This window comes from Hyalella azteca, unplaced genomic scaffold, assembly GCF_000764305.2.
Source record: "Hyalella azteca isolate HAZT.00-mixed unplaced genomic scaffold, Hazt_2.0.2 contig17751, whole genome shotgun sequence".
Lineage (NCBI taxonomy): Eukaryota > Metazoa > Arthropoda > Malacostraca > Amphipoda > Hyalellidae > Hyalella > Hyalella azteca.
This window is the reverse complement of record NW_025947524.1, coordinates 3,358-21,486: the sequence shown is the minus strand read 5'-3', so window position 1 is coordinate 21,486 and position 18,129 is coordinate 3,358. Positions and strand designations below refer to the sequence as shown.

Genomic DNA, 18,129 nt, shown 5'->3' with positions numbered 1-18,129 from the left:
TAGTAACAGAGGGATACTAGCACTAGTAACACACGTGTCACTAGACACTAGTAACACACGTGTCACTAGACACTAGTAACACACGTGTCACTAGACACTAGTAACACACGTGTCATTATATTATAAATATTAAAAATTTGTCGGATATAGATAAGCTTTTTTTGCGCTCATGGCTTATTGTTTGTTTTTGTTAGTGTTCATATAGTTAGTTCATGTTTATGGAATAATATCATAGCCAGGTCGCTTGTTCATTACTAGAAATGAGGTGCAAGAAATAAACAAGGAAATGTTGCATATCCAGACGGTCAAAATTCAGATTATGAGGATCGTCGTTACTTTAATTTCCGTATTTTCCGTACATATTCGATGACATAGTCTGCTGTGCGCAGGAGTCTGCGGGTCTGCTTGTACCGTACTTGATGTGGGTGAAGATGTCTGCGTCGGTGGGTGTGGTGGTTGTGATCTTCCTGTCCACGAACTACAGACTAGCAGACGTGGGCACGCAGCTTATCCTGCACCTGCTCCTCATGATCGCTCATGCCATCTGCTTCCATGTCGTGCATCAGTACGACACGCAGGTTAGGAATCCATGTCGCAATATGCCTGTCGTCAATATCATGTAAATGAAAACGCACGAAAATGAGACAAAATTGTGGTCGCTAATTTTTTGAGTGGCTGAATTTTTCTTGCGCAAATATCTTAGCCTGCTTAACGTGTTTGATTTCTGTCAAGTTTTAAAACAGATTTAAATTATGAAGATTTCTGAAGAAATTTGTCATTATTAGTCGGAAGTTTGGTTTTAGCGCTATGGTTGTCACTCACATTCTGAAAATTTTGGCTGAAGGGACATATATACACCAGAAAATTATACTATTTGCAATGGCGAGTTATGGTACTTTATTAAATGCTTAGTGACGATTCAAATAAAATTAAGAAGATCATCGCATTTCCATTGGAGGTCTAAACGGTTACATCCCTCTTGAGGTAGAAAGTTACCAAAATGTTTTCAATAATGTTTGTATTTCCACATTAGTAATATGCATACCGTAGTCTGGAGCATAAACAAATTGTAGAAAATTTCTTAATTCATGTCGTATCTGCAAACTAAGAAAATATGAAGAACCTTTTTATTAAAATTCAATAAAAATTGTCTGGAGTGACAAATCTGCAGTCGGCCGGCCTCATACACTAGCATTTATTGTCATTTCAATCTTACCTCACATTATCCAGGAACGAGCTACCGCGGGCTGACCGAAGTTCAAACTTAGATCATTTGGAAATGATCTTGATTACTGGTCTCGTGAAATTAGTCTAGTTATTGCTTGCAATATCCTGCCTAATGCCAGGATATTGGGATTTTTCCACCAGTTGATGCGGGAGATGATGAGTACGTCGTCGGTGATGCTGGTGCCTGCTGGATGAGCGGCGGCCCTTCGTGCTGTAAATTTTGTACAGTATTATCTTGGTGTAAAGTATTCTTCAGTTTCTAAGTATTTTCTTGTAAAGTATTCCCTAGTTTCAAAGTAATGTTTTTTTTTATAAAACAATCTCTAATCATTGTTAACCTTCGTTCCTCTGGCCTGTATTCTAGTTTACTCTATGAACTTGTTAGCTTTTTAGAACGGTGCATGATTAAACCGGGGATTATTCAGATCAAATCGATTCCGCATAAATCGTAAGACAACTCTACTTGGTTAATACGATGCAAAGGATCAATCCTGATTTGAAATTAAAACAATATATAGTCAACGAGTCGAATATCATAGTGTTTAAAACTATGTCTTCGGCTGTTGGATGCAATCATTTATGTTCGCGGTGAATTTAATTCNGAATATCATAGCGTTTAAAACTATGTCTTCGGCTGTTGGATGCAATCGTTTATGTTCGCAGTGAATTTAATTCTTGCTGCTTGCGAACAACCTTTGCTATCATTCAATGTTTTCTGCAAGTTCATCAAATCTAGTATTAGGTCCTACGTAGACAGGCGTTCCTAGCCCTCTCTTGTTGTTCAAGTTTAGTATTCGGTATTCCAATTAAAACATTTTACTTTTGCTTAATTTTTAATCGTACAGAAGTATTAGTAGTGATATGAAACAATGAGCAGTGAGTCGAATAGTTAAGTTTTACATTGCTACAATAACAACGGAGAACATGGGTTCGCGCGCGCATGGACCTACTTTTATTCGGTAGTCGTCGCGACGCCCATACTTGAAACAAGCGATAGGTTGAACTGCCATAAGAATAAAGGTTACAAGACGGCTGTAAGAAATAACGTTTCAGATTCTGTACAAGACAATATTTTATAATATACCGCGCAGTGATAAGATTCTTGTTCTTCAATATAACCCTAAATCACGAGGTGAGCAAGGGTGCCCTGTAAATAAGCTCGTAACTTCTTTCAACAATCGTAGTCCCGTTTCTTCGCTGGGTAATATTGGACTAGATGATTAATAAATTGCCATATTCTTCCATCAAAGTGATTAATGCTGTAATAATATACTCATAAGCTACCATTCTTTTTACTTTTCTTGTCCTCACTTCGACATCTGGAAACATGGAGTGCTGGAATTACACAGCAGTGTCAGTATTTCTTTATTGAAGTGCAAGTTAAATGAACACTAAGGATACAATTCTGAAAGTTGTTCCTCATTACAAGTAATGTCGGCGTGTGTAAAGCCGTCAGAAGTGGGTCGAAGGACCTACTCTGCCACTGATCCACGAGATAAAAGGTCATAAATAATAACACCTTCAGTATTCGAGTTTATTTGCGCTGTACAAAGTTTAGTTCTCAACCGCGCCCGAAAATGAGGGCCATGACTCGTACATGAACATCAACGGAGCGGATCAGCTTTACGGCTCTCACGGTAAGTATCCGGGAATTACTGAAATAAAAAAAATTACACCGAATTTCAAGCCTAATGACCGAGCGTAGCAGGCTCGGTAAAAGCAACATAATAAATTACTAAAAACAACTAATGTTAAGAATTGATAGAAATAAAAAGTGTGCGCCATCATTACTCAATTTAAGACTTTGTCAAAAAAATTTTCATGGAAAATTATGCTCATCAGTTCTTGTACAAAGATAACTGTAAGTATTAAAAAAAATATTAAAAACGTTGACACCTCGAGAGCTTTGATCACATTTCAGGTTAGAGACGTTTATAACAAACGTTAGCTAAACAGTGGACACATCGTTTACTAAAGATCCACTCGTAAATACCATGATGCATTCAGAGTATCATTGTTTGGTAAAACTAAAAAACCTTCATCGCAGAAAAGTTAGCGCGAAAAATGAATCTAACATTATTGTCAAAGAATAACAATTCCGAGCGACCAGTGTATTCTCGGTGAATAGTGACAATAATTTAACGATATCGTAACTCATGACATGAGTACTCATGACATGAGTTACGATATCGTTAAATGCTGAAATTTCGATTCATCTGAAAATCGCCGACTTATTATAACAGATCGTACGAATTGTCATAGATGAGAATTATTCACCCATACGCAAGGAGAATGGACATGGATCAACGACATACGTTCATCACCCAGATGCATGAAAATCATGGATCAGCGTAGTGTGTTAGGCACAGAGACGCACGAGGCAACATAATTAGATCGCCACTCGAGACAAAATCGACGTCATCAGAGTACGACAGACGGTTAATGAACGGAGGCCGAACAATATATACAGAGAAGCAGCAACAGCAGAGGTGGTACTGAATAAATAGCTATAGATACAACTTAAGATTATGATGAACTAGCAGGGCAGAGCCCATTCACTGCCCGTCCATATAAAGCTTACCTAACTCGATGCATTAATCAACAAATTAGAAGAAACTGTACACACCTAAGCAGGTTAGCCAGGAATAATTTTACACGGGACTGTTACACCAGCTGCAAGAGTGAGCTTCTTACCGTATGTGATAGACATACGGGAGTCGACTTGTTACTCATCGTATGGAAAAAAAAACTACTATGACGAATATCAACACTAGAAAGCAAATGGGTAGAGTCGGCCTCGTGAAACTATATGCATAACCTAAATAAATAACTTAATTAACCAAGAACAACGTTGTTAGAGAAAACATAGCAGAAAGTTATCGAGGAAAAAAGCGGGTTTATCATACAAGTTCAACAGGGTCAATTCTGCGTAGGAGCAACTGATGATATCCGACGGAGTATCTTCAGGGCCGTCCAGGGAAGATCATAGGAAAAAAATCCATTGGAAGGAATTCAGCACAAACTTTGATTGACGCTAGAAAAGAGCGTCCAATTGTCCACCAAGGATAATAATCTGGAGCAAAGCGAGAATTCAAGAAAATCTATTCATGACGTATTAAAATAGGGTAATTCATAAGAAATTATGCATTATTTAAAAAAATTGACGTTGATTGCTCGCTCAATATCGTACTACAGAAGTGTGCGTAGATCATACACATCCTTCCTCGGATACAACCTATTTGGCTGGATACGGAATAGCTTTTTTATCGAAGTTAATGTTCGTGATGCAGAGCTGGCCGAGTAGCACAAGCACCTCGCACACCACGTCAGAGTTATAGAAATTTCTCTGCTTTCTTTGCACGACTATTCGAACACAAGATAAATGGCCTTAATGGGTGAGGTCTCCTTCCTCTAGTGCATTACCTGAGGGCGGAGCTTCAGCGTGGCCTGGGACTGCTACATCCGAAATGCATAATGAAGATAAAGTTAGTGAAGCGGTCCGTTAAACGTGGTATTGCAGGATCGTCTAGGGCTGAGTTGCCGCCACGAATGGCAGGATCAAGGATCAGCCGATGGGAGGATCAAGGATCAGCCGATGGGAGGATCAAGGATCAGCCGATGGGAGGATCAAGGATCAGTCGATGGGAGGATCATGATCAGCCGAAGGCAGGATCAAGGATCAGCCGAAGGCAGGATCAAGGATCAGCCGAAGGCAGGATCAAGGATCAGCCGAAGGCAGGATCAAGGATTAACTTCATCTAGATCGTATGCGCCGGCAAACCAGCAGCAAATACCAGGACACAATAACAAACACATCAAACCGTTTGGTTATGTTTCAGAACCCAAATAATCAATAGCAACACGTGAGAATACAGGAAGTAATACTAGCTTTCGATAAACCAGAAGCATCATTTTGATTGTCCTCAGTAAATATAGACAAGCTCAAATTTCGGGTGAACCATGAAGCTTTGAATGATCCTGGAATTGGTGCACTTCTTCATTCTGTACACTCGATACATGACTTGATTTAGAGTGTGACAGCGAATAAAAAATACTTAAAACCACACAGGGAAGCATCAACAGACGAAAGAATTGAAATCAATTGAGAATTGATATCAAAGCCGTAGCATTGAGGGCAAATGTACAAATGTGAGCACAACGAAAAGTTCAAGGTCACGATTCCTACAAAAGATGAGGAAATATTTGTTATTTTATTCACCTGTTATCACGAATAAGGAGATTGACCGCAGTCACTCTAACCTCAAAGCCATTCAGATGATGGACAGAGAAGCTTTTCACTGGTAGCTTCGCTACCAATTAAACGCTATATCACAGAGGTCTGACCCGCCCAAACGCAACACTTTACGAGCTTATTCTAACAGCCGTGAATTGGGTCTCATTGTTGATGGTGTTTGTGTTATTATACACAAGATTCACATTCGAATAGTTAATTCCAAACGTCAGTTCTCACAGCCACACAAATTGTGTCAACTCACTTTATTGCACTAGAACCCATGGCCCAACTGATGAGAACACGCTATTTTTGTAACGTATTTAATCACATTCTGTCCACCTCCATGCATATATTAATCCAGCTGGATGTTATTTGTATTAAGGTTAACTTGCTCCGGCAGTTAAGAGTCAGAACTAGTCAATAATTATGGCGGAAACAATTATTTAAATTAATAGTGTGAATAACCATGCATTGTAAAGGCTAAATGAAGAAACACAATTCAATGAAAACTCCGAGCAAAACTTTTTAAGCTTACCAGAGCAACGCTGACTTCAAAAACTCAATTAAATTCATGACTGCTCTTTCCCCTGGGAGATTTACAACATCAACAGACAGAAGGTTAAAACCAACAAGACAGTACGAGATGAAAGCAAGCTCTTGAGCAGGCATGAATAAATTTTTCTATCATCATAAAGACGATACGAGTTTGGGGCTATCGTAAAATATGAAGGAATTCTCCAGTCTCATTGCAAAGAGAGAGAGAGAGGAAGGATTGCTGAAGCAAATCAAGACATTATGCAGTTTAGACAACAAGTTTGTTAATTTGTTGAGTAGACATGATGACTTCGAGACATGAAGTTTCGCAAGACATGCCTAACTACAAGGCAATGTCTACATAAAATCCTTGTCTTCCGAACATAAATTCAATTCAAACTTACAAATATAATGCAAGTAGGAGAATATGCTTCATATGAGAGCTTGTTTACGACAGTTGATCATTTAGATGCTTGAGAGTATCAAATAATATTTCAAGAAATCTAGATTTCGGTTAAAATACTTCAACGCAAATCACTCTAAGATCATGTCCGTTCAATATTAAGGTTCGTTCAATATTAAATTAATTAGAATTTAAATTAATTAAATATTAGATCGACCAAATATTAAATAATGATGGAGGGAAATTCTATTTAAAATAATAGCAGCAATCAGTCATGAGGATAAAATTTTAAGACCGAGTAGCAAAGTCAGCAGCAGTACTCAGGACAGAGATGCTGCAGTACTCAGGACAGAGATGCTGCAGTACTCAGGTCAGAGATGCTGCAGTACTCAGGACAGAGATGCTGCAGTACTCAGGACAGAGATGCTGCAGTACTCAGGACAGAGATGCTGCGGCAGCCGTCACGTTTACAACAGAGACACGCGAGTCTCACGACGGTTTATGAGCGTAAATCTTACAATTCAAGTTTAAATGTTTAGAGCAACGACATATAAATAAGAAAACAATCTGCTAACAATGATGTGAGATTAGAGGAAGCACAGAGAAAAATCCGTCGTCAGCAACAGGCTAGGTTATTATTGAGAACATCACAGGTATTGATACATCGAATCTATGAACATCAGCATGAGAGCCACGTTTCAACGCTACATATTAACGTACTCACAAAGCCTTACCTTTGAATCAAGAGCTGTGAGCGAACACAAGGTAAAATTTACTAAGCATAAAGATATTTTCAAAATCATTTAATACCAAGAACGCAAACCCCAGAATATTCAGTTAGGTTTGCCAACTGAACCCTAGATGAAACTTTCCGAAGGTCAACGAGCGATTCAACAACCGAAACTGATATCTAAAGTCATACATAAGCTTCATTAACTGAATAATACATTGCATTATTATCCTGACGGCGTCACAGCAAATTTTCGTGATGTTTTCAATGCAGAAGAGCTAAAGAGTGATCATAGTTAGAAACTATATTCACGTGAGACTTGAAGTTCGATATTCCTTGAAGGTATTTGAATGAAGTTGGGTTGGAGGTGCACAACCGCTTAGAATCCTTCAGGTAGTGATGAAAGTTCAGAGCAGGAGATGATCAGAGTAACTCTCAGAAGAGCAAGAGAGCAAAGGTACTAAGGGGCCGCGTCATCATAGGCCCTTGAGCAGGAAGTGTAGCAGCTGAGTTTCGAAGTGCTCGTTAGAATCCAGCTGCCTCAAGCAGTGGCGCTCCCGGGGATACACCTGCAACAGACGATCACTTATAAACAAGCTATCAATATATACTTAAGAGATATATCTGCCACAAACGCACACTTAAGGAGGATACACCAGCCACATATAAATTCTTCAGGAGACACACCTGTAAACACCTACCAGTGCTTGAGACGAGAACCCCGAATTCAATAGGCAAGTTATTAAATAATGCATACGCCACTGAAATTATTCAAATTGATTATAGTATGAACGAGTAACATAGAAGTACAAAAGAATCTGTATGATAAAATCTCTACCGTTAGTAAGGAGGTTTCATCCACGAGCTATCAATATATACTTAAGAGATATATCTGCCACAAACGCACACTTAAGGAGGATACACCAGCCAGCAGCCACATATAAATTCTTCAAGAGACCCCTGCAGACACCAACCAGTGCTTGAGACGAGAACCCCGAATTCAATAGGCAAGTTATCAAATAATGCATACGCCACTGAAATTATTCGAATTGATCATAGTATGAAAGAGTAACATAGAAGTACAAAAGAATCTGTATGATAAAATCTCTACCGTTAGGTAACAGTGTAACGTGAAGAGTATTCATGAAGTCATAATTATACCTGCAACTGGTACGGCTTGCCAGCAGCCACCAAATGTTGGATGAGGGCGCTGGTGTGGCAGAAGTGGACGTTTTCATCAATCACGCCTTGCACGATCAGCAAACGTCCCTCTCTGTAGAACAGAATCATAGTACATTGATTCATTCATGCTTGGCCCGGACACTTCATGAACGCTTGACAAATTTTATTCAACGGGCATGAAAGCGTGACAAATTCTATTCAAACAAATTATTGAGTTTGCTGAGAGACTCCAGCTTCCAGGTAGAGAAATCCTGACACGGAGGTGACGAATGCTGCAATAGGAAGCTTCAGACAAGTCCATGGAATCTATGAGTTTGTGAGCAAGAGTGTTCAGAGGCCATGCTATCAAAACAACTTAAAAGCAGATAGCGGTAACTTTCTTGTCCATTTTTGGTAGTTTTAGCTTAAAAGCCGTCAGTGATTTGCTCAAGCAGCTACGAATTTCCAACAATTTAGGATAGCGCGGCCCCTGGTCTTTAGTTGCAAGCCTGGTTCGTAAGGAAAACCGGCCGAGTGCCAAGTTAACGAGTCAAAGGGTTAAGGATCAATGACACGCATTCGCAATAGTTAAGTAACTTTGACAGCTATGCTCACGTTCATGAAATGGTTATTACAGAGCTCATGAGCTCACGCCCCGAAACTCACTCATCAGGGAAGTTCTTGACGAAGGACAACACGGAAGAGTTCTTGTATCCCGTACTATTGTGCTCTGGAGTGTCCATGTATCGCTCTGTGTACCCCGTGTCATAGTAAGCCCAGTTGACGACAGGCGCGCCGGCCACAGCAACTTTAAAGAAGTCGCCGCGTTGTGCCAGGGCCATGAGGGACAAGTAGCCTCCGTACGACCAACCAAACACACCCACGCGCTCCAGATCCAAGAAGGGAAAGCGTTCGCGGAGAATAAGAAGCGCTTCCACCTGAAAGATCACGCAAAGATGGTAACATAGAGCGCAGTTTCATTGATTTTTGGAGTTAAATTTCTATCAATTTCAAATATGCGATGAAGAATTGATCCACCAAACGCCCTGATGTTGTGTGCAACACATCTGGAAACTGTTACTGAAATCATTACAAAATCCGCCGCATATGCTTCTCTCTTATTCTTTTCATTAGTAATAGATTGCAAGTAAACTTCTATTAAGGAAAATTCTGATGCTAGATCTTTTTTCCTTGCCAAAGTCAATACTGCCGAATGATTTTACATCTAATTTGCAGGCATCATGTCATTGATGCAGCCAATCACATGATTTCGTGCTCATCATAAAATACATGATCAATTTCGAGCATTTTCTCAAAAAGTTCGAATGATTAACTATCAAGAACTGAAATGGAGGAAACAATTTTACTTCATTCAGAACACCAGTAAAATTATTAAGATGTCAAGGTTTGCGAGAAGAAAATTCAAACTCGAATTTAACTTTGGCAACATTCCAATGTAGATTCTTAAAAATAAATAAAAGTATTGAAAAGCGTATATCAGATTAAAAACTTATAGACCAGCAAGCCTCTAGCACGACCCAGGTGGGCGAGCAAAATTAGTTCACCACGACCCTGGTGGACGACTAGGGCACCACGACCCTGGTGGGCGACTAGGGCACCACGACCCTGGTGGGCGACTAGGGCACCACGACCCTTCAACCAAACACACCCACGCGCTCCAGATCCAAGAAAGGAAAGCGTTCGCGGAGAATAAGAAGCGCTTCCACCTGAAAGATCACGCAAAGATGGTAGCATACAGCGCAGTTTCAGTGATTTTAGGAGTGAAATTTACGAGCGAGCTGAAATTTCTATCAATTTCAGATGTATGATGAAGAATTGATTCACCATAAATTTATCCACCATGTGCAACAAATCTGGAATCTGCTACTGAAATCATTACAAAGTCCGCCGCATATGCTTCTCTCATATTCTTTTCATTAGCAATAGATTGCAAGTAAACTTCGATTAAGGTAAATTCTGATTCGAGATCTTTTTTCCTTGCCAACGGCAATGCTACCAATTGATATTTCATCAAATTTGCATGCATCATTTCAGTGATACAGCCAATCATTTGATTTCGTACTCATCACAAAATACATAATCAATTTCGAGCATTTGCTAAAAAAAGCTGGAATGATTAACTGTCAAGAACTGATGTGGAAGAAACCATTTTACTTCATCCAGAATACCAGTAAAATTATTAATATGGTCAAGGTTTGCGAGAAGATAATTCAAACTCGACTTTTACTTGGGCAACATTCCAATGTAGATTTTTAAAAATAATAAAAGTATTGAAATCGTATCTCAAATTAAAAGCTTATGGACCAGCAACTGCAGCAAGCCTCTGGCACGACCCTGGTGGACGACTAGGGCACCACGACCCTGGTGGGCGACTAGGGCACCACGACCCTAGTGGACGACTAGGGCACCACGACCCAGGTGGGCGAGCAAAATTAGGGCACTACGACCCTGGTGGGCGACTAGGGCACTACAAACCTGGTCCTCGATCTCGACGGTGCCCATCCTGTTCTTGATGTGCGCCTGGAAGTGCACGCCTCTGTTGTCTGAGCCGCGGGAGTCTATGCTCACCACGCACATCTCGTGGGACGCCAGCATGTGCATGCGCATGTGGCGGCAGCCCTGCCGTCATAAACAATGTGAGATTTGGTATTCAATATCCATGCCGAACTTATTTCCGTGGGGTTGAGAGGGTTTAGAAAATAATATCTGAGCTCTCCATGCATCCGCCAAGTTCTTGGAAAAAAAAAAACTCGTAGCGTTGCCAAGTATGAACAAATAATAGCCAGAAAATTCATTATAAAAATGGGAAGTGTTATTGGAAAAACATGGTTGATTGAACTGAATTATTTGCATTTAAAAATAAAGTTAATGATAAAAATTACAAACCAGCCGTAATATATTGTAAAATAGCCTTAAAAATTATTTCTGTGGATCAAATACATCACTCAATTTCGAGTATTCGCCATTTTCACTTCAAATCAAATCCCACTGCAATCCTGAAGAAACAACTCATTATTGAGGAGCAATAAACTTGTTATCAACTAGACGCCTGCTGTGAGCCTCACCTTGAAAGAATTAGTGACAAGCTGAACTTGAGGTCCGCCGTAGATGTGCAGCACAACAGGATACTTGCGATCACACTTGAAGTTGTGAGGCTTGAAGAGCATCGCGTACAGCGTGGGGCCGCTCGACAGCTCCACAGGCACAATGTCAGGCACCACCAGGGGCAGTAGGTCTCGCACGCCTTCGCTCGCTGCAAAATACAACATTATATACAAACACTGATTGATGAATGCTATAATTCAAATGAAATCATTCAATTTTTATGCCTATAAATAAAATCTTGAACGTCGTTACTGGTAGCAGAATACAAAATTCGCTACCAACACTATTAATGCTAAAAAGCAAATCAACTCCTAGAAATAATTCAATTTCAATGTCGATTAATAATTTAAAAGTTGTAACTAGAGCCAAATGCAAAAAATATATTAGATACCATTTTATACAACTATAAAAAGAGAAAATGGACGATATAAACTCGTGAGTTTGAAACACACTAAAGTTTTTATCATGAAGTCGAGCCTTCGTGATGAATAGTTGAACATTAGGATAGCAACTTGAAGTAACAATGAGACTTGTGTAACACACCAACGGTAATTGATACATTCCGATTACAATTTGCAGCAATGACAAGATTTCTCAAGCACACCAGAGGTAATGGCAATTTGGATGGAAATTTGCAGCATCGTTTATCGAGTCAAATTAAATCACCAGCATGAGGCAGCAGCTCAGCACAGATGCGGGTAGAGACGAGAAGTCCGGGGTGCTCGGGTGGACAGATGCGATACACTTGAGACGAGCCCGGGAAGTTGACGCTGCTGTACCTCGTCACAAACACTTGACTCTCCTTCAGAGTGGGATTAATTAATTAAGAAATGGACATTTAATGGGGATAATCAAGCTAACTAATCTGAGAAGTGGCGAAATCATTACAGTAAAACCGACCATTCATTTCATCGCAAAACAAGAGAAAATTTTGTCACTTTTTGTGACAGGTACCAATTATTTTTTATGCGACTAATTCCTGGTCGTTAACACATTTAGATCGTTCCATCCGACTACCATGAGGCGACGATAAATATATATGTACAATAAAAAATCACAGCAACAGAAACTTGGGTCATAATTTGATTCTGAAACCTCCCAACATTTCAAAAATGGAATTTTGATGAGAGTTAAAAAGTTTGTAGCAAACTAACAATACAGCCGCACATTTGAAAATACCCCAGCACACTACAATAACAAGGCCCATTTAACAATACTGAGAGCCACTCACAATGCTTAGGTAGACTGTGTGTGAGTATCCCAGCGCGGTGAGGCGGTGAGGCGTGGCCCAAGAGCTCCTTGAGAGGGCCTCACTGACGCTGACAACATACAGGTGCTGTTCAAGAGGCGTGTCCCTGAGGCCCATGAAGTACACGAGTCCTCTGTCCTCATCCACCCACAAGCCCTTGCTGAGCACCGACCAATCGCCGCCTGTGAGGGCTACCTTGTGTTGCACCTGCACGGTGCCGCAGCCTGCACAATACAACACAAAAGTTACTGTGTTGCTGCTGCACCTGCACGGTGCCACAGCATGCACCGTGCAACATAGAAAGTGTGCTTTCTTCCTATCATTAATATCTGGAAACTATATAGAGCAACGATGGTCAAGGCTTAGCAAATATCTAGCCTTGGTAACGTTTAATTTCAATGAAAAATCGTAACTTCTCTCGTTACTTGTGCTGATTAGACGAGCCTGAAATGGAATTACATAGCACTGCCCTGAGAGGCCAAAAACAGTTCATCCACTACTATTGGTTAAAGCAAATATTAACGAGATTAAGAAGTGTAAATCACTAAAGCCAGGCGTGGCCAGGGCTGCTACGTGCGAAATACATACTAAGGATAACTAAATAGATCTATTCACCTGCCAGTCTAACTCGGTAGAAGTAGAGGTGCCTGTGACCTGACTCTTCGCTGCCCCACACAAATGATCGGATGGTTGATTCGTCATTCTTGAACCAATAAAGCAAGCAGTGCACCTGTAACCAATAAAATGTTGAACTTATTTTTCCTTTTTAACATTTCATTTTTTTGGAATAGTATTGGGTTAGAGAGACCTAATGTTTGAGTCTGGATCTGTTCAATATATCGTAAAGAAATAAATTTATGATGCTCTTTAAAATACATATACCGTATCTCTTTAAATGCAGATTATATTTATCAAGATTCAAAAGGAGACTGAGAAAATCACAGCACTGGATCATTCATCCAAGTTACTAAATACTTTCTATTCTCTGATAAAAGGTAGTAAATACTTTCTATTGTAAGATATTACGACCTGTATGTAGTAAACAGTTGAGAAAAGCAACCATTAAATGATAAACATCTCACATCAATCCAGGAGTCTTCATTGCATTCAGATAAGATAGTGTATGGCATGAGTGCGGGGCCGTTCTGGTGGAGAGACTGCCCGAACACAGGCTGCTGCATTTGTTGGTGCATTTCCTGCTGGCGCTGGTGCATTTCATGTTGGCGTTGATGCATCTCCTGTTGAAGCATTTCATGTTGGCGTTGATGCATATCCTGTTGATGCATTTCATGCTGTTGTTGGTGCATTTGATGCTGATGCATTTGATGAACATGCGAGACCGGTAAGGAAACGTTTTGCTGTTGAACAGTAGGTTGAGTTGATACAACATTGAGAGATCTCATCGAGTCGTGGCTTGTGGACGAGTGTTGGCGAAACTGAAATTCTTTCTGAGAAAGAACTTGCGAGAAAAGCCCAAGTGGCAGCAAAATGAGGTCCAGTCTGCGCTGACGACGCTCCAGAAGTTGGCACCACACGCTACCAAAAACAAGGCGGAGGTAAGAAATTACTTTATTCATTGATACTACATCATTTTCATGATATTTTATTGTAAAGCTCTACCTCTGGGAACGTGTGATAAAAAACGACTTTACTCATCAGTAGACTAAGTAATCAAATAGTTTTATGTATAAGAACTGAATGGAGGGACCATGTTACATTAAGTTAATATAAAAATACAAACTGAATGCATGCACACTTGATACAGTGAGATGAGTCAACAAGAAACACCAACTTTAAAAACAGATATGATGGCTCTACCCACTGAGTGAGTCTCATTGCGTCTAAAAAAGGCTCTAAATTACTTGAGACAGAGAACTTTTTAATGCATAGTATGCCACGACAACCTCATTGCGTTTTCTTGACAGCAAACAATGTGGTCATTATGTCTTTAATAGCAGAGTCAAGTTTTAACAGAGGTCAACCTTTTTTATTCCCTTCGGAGCTTTTCATTGACAAAAAACTGCAGTAGAGCTTTGAAAAGGAAAAATATGATGCCTGCTGTGGTCACTGCTTACAACTGGAATTTCACCTTATATTTGCTCCGCATCATGTCATTGAAGCCGCCTATTTTATTAACCGATAAACGCGGTCGAAATTATCCTTATTGAACTTACTATTGGCCACAAGGCGTCCAGCCAACCCTGACGAGGTATTGGTACCAGGGAGCGATCAGCTCCAGCTCAGGCACCAGCTGCAGCACCCGCAGCACCTTGCCCTCGGTGCTCACCTCTGCCAGCCGCAGCCTTGATGTTGCATTGTTGGCGCCCGCACGAGGAAATCTACAGAGTTATACAACATTCAGTAATTATGTAATTAACATAAGATATTCAAGTAATTAATTAACAGTGTTAATTACCCAAAGGTTTTCAATTATTAACATTAAAATTTAACACGGTAACAACATCTCCCAAGTAGGAAATGCCAAACTAAAATACATTTCGGACACTAATGAAATATATTACAATCAACTTACAAAATGAAATACCTACTGTTAGCTCATGTAAATTATAGCATGTCCCACCACCTGAAATTCTCAACTCGCATGTCCACTCTGCATTGGTGAGTATCTTAGGTGTGCATTTCAGACGTGGCAGTCCCAGGTCATGCTGGAGCGCCGCCTAAGCATGAGCAAACAATGTTTTCTGGCACATTAGGAAACCAAAACTCACCGAAATTCCTCAGGACAGCTCTGATCTGGCGACATGAACTGAACAATGAGTACTTGTGACTCGTCAACCTCTTCATATAAGAGCCTGTGTAGTCCAGCCTCCCATGTCTTGGGCTGCCACCAATACCCCTGGTAGCGAGAGAACTCCTCCTGCATGACGTACGCAGGCACACCGGCACTCAGCGGGTCTTGGTCCAGGCATCCAGTGCCCAGGTGGCAGTGGCTTACACGGTATTCTGAATCTGCACAACAGTTATATTTAAACAGGAAGACTCTCTTGCAAAGCTTTATAATTCCATAGAATTGAATTTCTAGATCCATTTGATGATTGAATTGGTATGTCCAAATAAATTTAATATGGAACAAGCAATTTCTCAAAAATTTTGTTGTTTCAATGTAAATTTATGAAAAAGCCTAAATAAAAAAGCCTAAACGCATAACTGCCTTAGTCCTTAGAAGCTTCTAACAAACAAAAAAACTTTATATCAACTTGAAAATTTTGAACTAAAAATTTTGAATTTTGAACATGATGAGCAATGCTCCACGAACAGTGAACACATGATCAAATATAGACTTACTGGTCTTTGTGTTGTAAATGTAGACATCTTTAGAAGCAGAGTAGGCCATGAGGTGAGGGCTGGAAGGACACAACTGGGGGTTGAGCCGAACTTTGCCAGTAGGCAGTTCTTTAGGAGCCATGGCACCAGCCTGCAGATAGGCATGTTAATAATAATTATTATATGCTTTAGAATACCAGAAAAACCGGAAATAATAACTAGTACTTCAATAAGATCAAATGTATTCCACTAAATAAAAGAGAAATAAGTTGCCAGAGCTCAGATAAGAAGGCTAAATAATTTTAGTTCAAAGATTGTCCATAACCTCACATATTGTGTGCTCATCAACAATGATGAAACTAAGGACTGCTATCGAGTGCTTGGTAGAATAAATGTTTGTATGGAGCTTGTAGGAGCAGGTGTGCTTTACAGTTCATTCATGACACCCAATGGATTAATCTACATTTGCCTATATTTTATGCCTTTTGTTCCTGCATCCAATTCACTTGCTTACAATGCTCACTTACTAGATGAAATTTTCACGTGTACATAATGCTGTATTGCAATTACATGAATTATATGTTTACTCTAATCTCTTCAGTTGATTACTCTAACTTCAATTGTTTGTTTCAATTCTTCTCAGTTGATATCTGATCACACAATGGTAGTGGCAGCAGCTTGCACTGCTCTTCATTGGGTTCATTAGAATGGCTTTATATACTATCTCATTAATTTTCCTGTAATTGCTTACACTCAATTACATTCTCAGCTAAGATTATTTACATGCTGGTTGCTTGGTTAACACAAAGAGGCTCTGGCTTTAGTTACACAAACTATATGTATATAAACCTATTTTTATCACAAATTACCAAAAAGTTATTCTGCAAGATTGTTCATGTTTTCATGAACAAATATAACCCAATAGGTTACCATCACATTCATATTGGAAAACCTATTTTCATTCACCTCAACTGGCCTCACACCTGCTCACACCCACAACAATGACAACTGAAAAACAGTTCTTAGGAAGTTTTAAAAAACACTTGTATATATTCTTATAAAAAATGTTTGTGGTTAGAAACAAGATAGGCATTTAAACTAAAAGAACAACTTAATTTTAAAAATAAATTGGAATACTTTTTTGATAGACAAAATATTTGTAATATCAATGGGAGAGAGATGACTCACAGGCAGGATAGGATGTTGACAATAAAAGATGGTGGAGGCAGCTGGGAAGGCAAGTGTGCCAGTCTCAGGATGAAGCTGATAGTGCGTGATGCCCCACATGCTACATCTCCGACGCTCACTTAACAGTTGCTCCTCTCGACTTGTGCGCCTCCAAATAAACTGATTAGTTGTGTCCAGCACCTCCTGGACTGATAATGGTGAGCTGGATCCAATCTGGAGAACAAGGTTGAACAATAACAGCCACTGGACAAAATAGTCACTAGACAAGCGCAGAATAGGATGAGAATTCGGGAAAACAAATTATTAAACATTTATAAGACACAATATTCTCTTTTGCCAATGGATGAATTGGCGTGTAACCCCTATCAACCACATTCCAAGTAGGAAATGTCAACAAATAAAATCCAAACTTTCATGTAAAAATTGCTAGTCAAAGATTTCAAAAATCAATTATTTCAAAAAACTCACCACAGAGAGGCTCAAGTCAGCATAAAAAAGAGTGGCTTCTCTTCCTTGACCAGGGCAGAGGAGGAAGTATATTCTAAGAACGTCATCAGATATTAAACGAAATTTTATCTTTGTTGGAGTTTTGACAAATAGTTGGGAATAAGTTCGGCGCATTTCTTTAACTCGTGAGTGTAGATCTGTCCATCTGGGAGGGGCCTGAATATTTCTATTGTTATGGGATGAGCTGCCATTGATGCTAGGCCTGACAATTGCTGCGTCACAACCCCCATTTCCATCACTTCCTCCCCCACCACTATTACACTTCCAACTCATTGTCTGTAAAAAATGAGGAAAATTTTTAATTATGAAATTTTAATCCAAAGTCATCTCAAGTCATGACAATATTTTCTGTGACATGTTTAGGACTTGCAAATTCTTTAATCAGGAACCAAAACAGTGAAAATTTAAGCTTCCATGCAACATAGAAAAATGTACCTATGAATTTTTTTCAATGTTACATAGTTTATGGCATTGTAATTTAGAAT

At 39.7% G+C, this 18,129-nt stretch overlaps 1 protein-coding gene across 1 annotated transcript; it reads right to left on the bottom strand.

Annotated features, from left to right (window-relative positions):
• Nucleotides 1-6,885: 6,885 nt before the first annotated feature.
• On the bottom strand, nucleotides 6,886-17,922 carry LOC108672991 (dipeptidyl peptidase 9). Its single transcript, XM_018160757.2, has 14 exons — nucleotides 17,606-17,922; nucleotides 17,138-17,350; nucleotides 15,971-16,100; nucleotides 15,394-15,634; nucleotides 14,839-15,003; nucleotides 13,747-14,200; nucleotides 13,280-13,394; nucleotides 12,647-12,888; nucleotides 12,082-12,217; nucleotides 11,376-11,563; nucleotides 10,786-10,929; nucleotides 8,956-9,227; nucleotides 8,290-8,401; nucleotides 6,886-7,697 (listed from the first exon to the last, which is right to left on the bottom strand). The coding sequence occupies exons 1-14, from the start codon at nucleotides 17,915-17,917 to the stop codon at nucleotides 7,605-7,607; spliced, it is 2,817 nt and encodes a 938-aa protein (XP_018016246.1). The 5' UTR covers nucleotides 17,918-17,922; the 3' UTR covers nucleotides 6,886-7,604.
• Between the last annotated feature and the right edge of the window lie 207 nt (nucleotides 17,923-18,129).

What these genes read in the sequence shown, in the direction of transcription:
- LOC108672991 (XM_018160757.2), bottom strand. Translation starts at nt 17,917, where the DNA reads ATGAGTTGGAAGTGTAATAGTGGTGGGGGAGGAAGTGATGGAAATGGG. An exon ending in CTGACTTGAGCCTCTCTGTG is followed by an intron (nt 17,351 to 17,605) that starts GTGAGTTTTTTG and finishes CTTGTTCTCCAG; the next exon opens with ATTGGATCCAGCTCACCATT. An exon ending in AGCTGTCCTGAGGAATTTCG is followed by an intron (nt 15,004 to 15,393) that starts GTGAGTTTTGGT and finishes ATAACTCTGTAG; the next exon opens with ATTTCCTCGTGCGGGCGCCA.